At 43.5% G+C, this 2,500-nt stretch overlaps 1 protein-coding gene across 1 annotated transcript in view; it reads left to right on the top strand.

The window, feature by feature from the left end:
* The window catches only part of LOC119597348 (leucine-rich repeat neuronal protein 1-like), a 10,680-nt gene extending 8,799 nt beyond the window's left edge, over window positions 1–1,881 (top strand). The window contains exon 2 of the mRNA XM_037946906.1: window positions 1–1,881. This exon is cut by the window's left edge and continues 743 nt beyond it. Coding sequence (XP_037802834.1) covers window positions 1–1,503 — 1,503 coding nt within the window. The 3' untranslated portion in view covers window positions 1,504–1,881.
* The last annotated feature ends 619 nt before the right edge of the window (window positions 1,882–2,500 follow it).

Here is a 2,500-nt window from a genome sequence, read left to right as displayed (position 1 = left end):
CTCGTGGAACTCAACTTGGCCTACAATAGGATCCACAACATTCCCGCATCAGTATTTCTCCACCTCCAGTCCCTTGAACGTCTGGACCTCACAGGGAATCGCATTTCAACTGTGAATCCCGGAGCTTTTGTAGGCCTTTCGAACCTCAAACATCTGGTAATAGCAGACAATTTCCTTTCCAGAATACCCGCTGCAGCCTTCCAGAGCTTGGTGTCTCTCCTGACACTGAATCTGGACCAGAATCCCCTCGTCAAAATCAAACCGATGGACTTCTCCAACCTCAGCGTGACCAAAATCAGCCTTTGCCAAATGCCTAAGCTGGAAATCATTGATTCTAAAGGGTTTTATGACCTTGCTAACATAACTACAATAAAGGTCACTCACAACAGTAAACTTGCGTATGTGGATTCTTTTGCCTTCGTGAATGTAGAAACACTGAAGGACCTGCAGCTCCATAATAATAACCTTAGAGGAATAGAGAAAGAAATTGTAGACATTTTACCTGAAGGAGTTCAAGTGTCTCTGTACAACAATCCTTTACATTGTGACTGCAATGGGCGATGGCTTCGTCAGTTGATGGATGAAAGGGATAATGGTAGTGTAATTTTAGTGGAACCTGAGCATCTTACCTGTAGTAGCCCCCCTCCATTTGCTTATAAGCTTCTGAAAGATATTTTTCCAACAAATCTTCCAAAAACCTGTCTTCCAGTTGTGCTCAATTTAACACAGACACACTCTGTAGTTAGAGAAGTTGGTGAAAAACAAGTATTGGAATGTCGTGCACTTGGTTCCCCGCGACCCCAATTGCGGTGGATTTTGCCTGACGGTTCGCTGGTCAATTCCACCCTGAACGAGGTTCGGCGACGGTTCTTCCCTCCTGGAACCCTCGTGTACTACCACCTGAAGCCAAGGGACGGCGGCTCGTACACCTGCGTGGCCGAGAACTCCGTCGGCGAGACCAGGAGCTCTCTCACCCTCAACGTCACTGGCATCGACATCCACCTATTCCCCAAACATGTGTCGTCGACCCTTGTGACCCTTATCTGGAATGGAACAGAATGTCGAGCGTTCCCCTCGTACAAGATTATCTTCAATCGAATCGACGCCAACGGGATGGACGTCGGGGAGAGGAGATCCAGGAATGCAAGTCCCACCAGAAAGGTCTTCTCCATCACAGGTCTCCATCCAGACTCCACCTACCGCTTCTGCATCGGCTACGAAGACGCAAATGGCTACTGGCTTCAGATTTCTTGCTGCATTGCGAACACTGAGGATTTAGAGTACAGGAAGCAGGGACTTTCTCGGATTTCCAGCGTGGCTGTCGCTGCGGTGGTGGTCCTTTTACTGGCGGCGACTGTGCTCGGCCATCTGGTATCGTTGGCGGTCAGGAAATATCGCCAGAGAGCGTACCAGGCAACGGATAAAGTTGGCGAGGACTCCAGCATCCCCCTGGATAACCTATACCGCCCTCTCCTCATGGGTTCTGACGATAGGAAGACCTGATGAGAGGGTATCAAATGGCTACACAGCAAGGGCATGTAAGAGAGCGGATTCGCTTGTGAAGTCGGAGCTACAGGGAAGTCACACACACACGCACACGCACGCACACACACACACACACACACACACACACACACACACACACACACACACACACACACACACACACACACACACACACACACACACATACACACACACACACACACACACACACGTGCGCGCGCGCTAACTAAACGCAAAGAAACACAATAGAAATATACTGTAAAATCATACATACATTTGTCCATGCCATAACATAGTAATTCAGATGTGTGGTTGCATTTCCGGCCATTTTGCATTTGTTTATAATATTGCAAGTTTTTAGAATAAAAGTATGAATATCGGAATATTTTTTTTTATTTTACCACGATGTAAAGACAATTTGTGAATAACAAAGAGAAACAAATAAGTGAATTAGGTAAATAACAGAAAAAAAAATGAATAGACTAATTTTCTGCTATTCAACACCAACACAAAAAAGGTAAAGTGAAGGTACTAAAAAGGCATCAAAAGAATCAATCAGTTGGGATTATTGTGATTGTGTGATGATTAAAATTCCACCGCAGTTAATGAAACTATTTGATGAATTACTGGCATTCTTTTGTTGTTTGGTTAAAGTCATCGACGCACATGCGCACACACATATTTAAATTTACGTGTTTGTATGTATTGCGTGTGTGTGTGTGTGTGTCTGTATACTTTTATCTGTTTGAAGGAAAATAAAAACATACATGGTTCTTTATATGCTGCATATCAGACCAAATGATATAAACATATATCGTTTGATGGCAAAAAGGAAAAGATGTAATTTCCTTTTTTTTGATTTAAGAAAAAAACTTGAAACGACTGTATGATGATATATGAGAAAAGTTGAAATGAAATGAGAAGTTATGAGAAGTTTCTCAATTTCCGTCAAGATAAAAAAAAAGAAAAGAAATACTCTTCAAATTAGGCCTGC

This window comes from Penaeus monodon, chromosome 3 (genome assembly GCF_015228065.2).
Source record: "Penaeus monodon isolate SGIC_2016 chromosome 3, NSTDA_Pmon_1, whole genome shotgun sequence".
Classification (NCBI taxonomy): Eukaryota; Metazoa; Arthropoda; class Malacostraca; order Decapoda; family Penaeidae; genus Penaeus; species Penaeus monodon.
The sequence above is the reverse complement of the archived record's forward strand: the minus strand, read 5'-3'. Positions and strand labels throughout refer to the sequence as shown.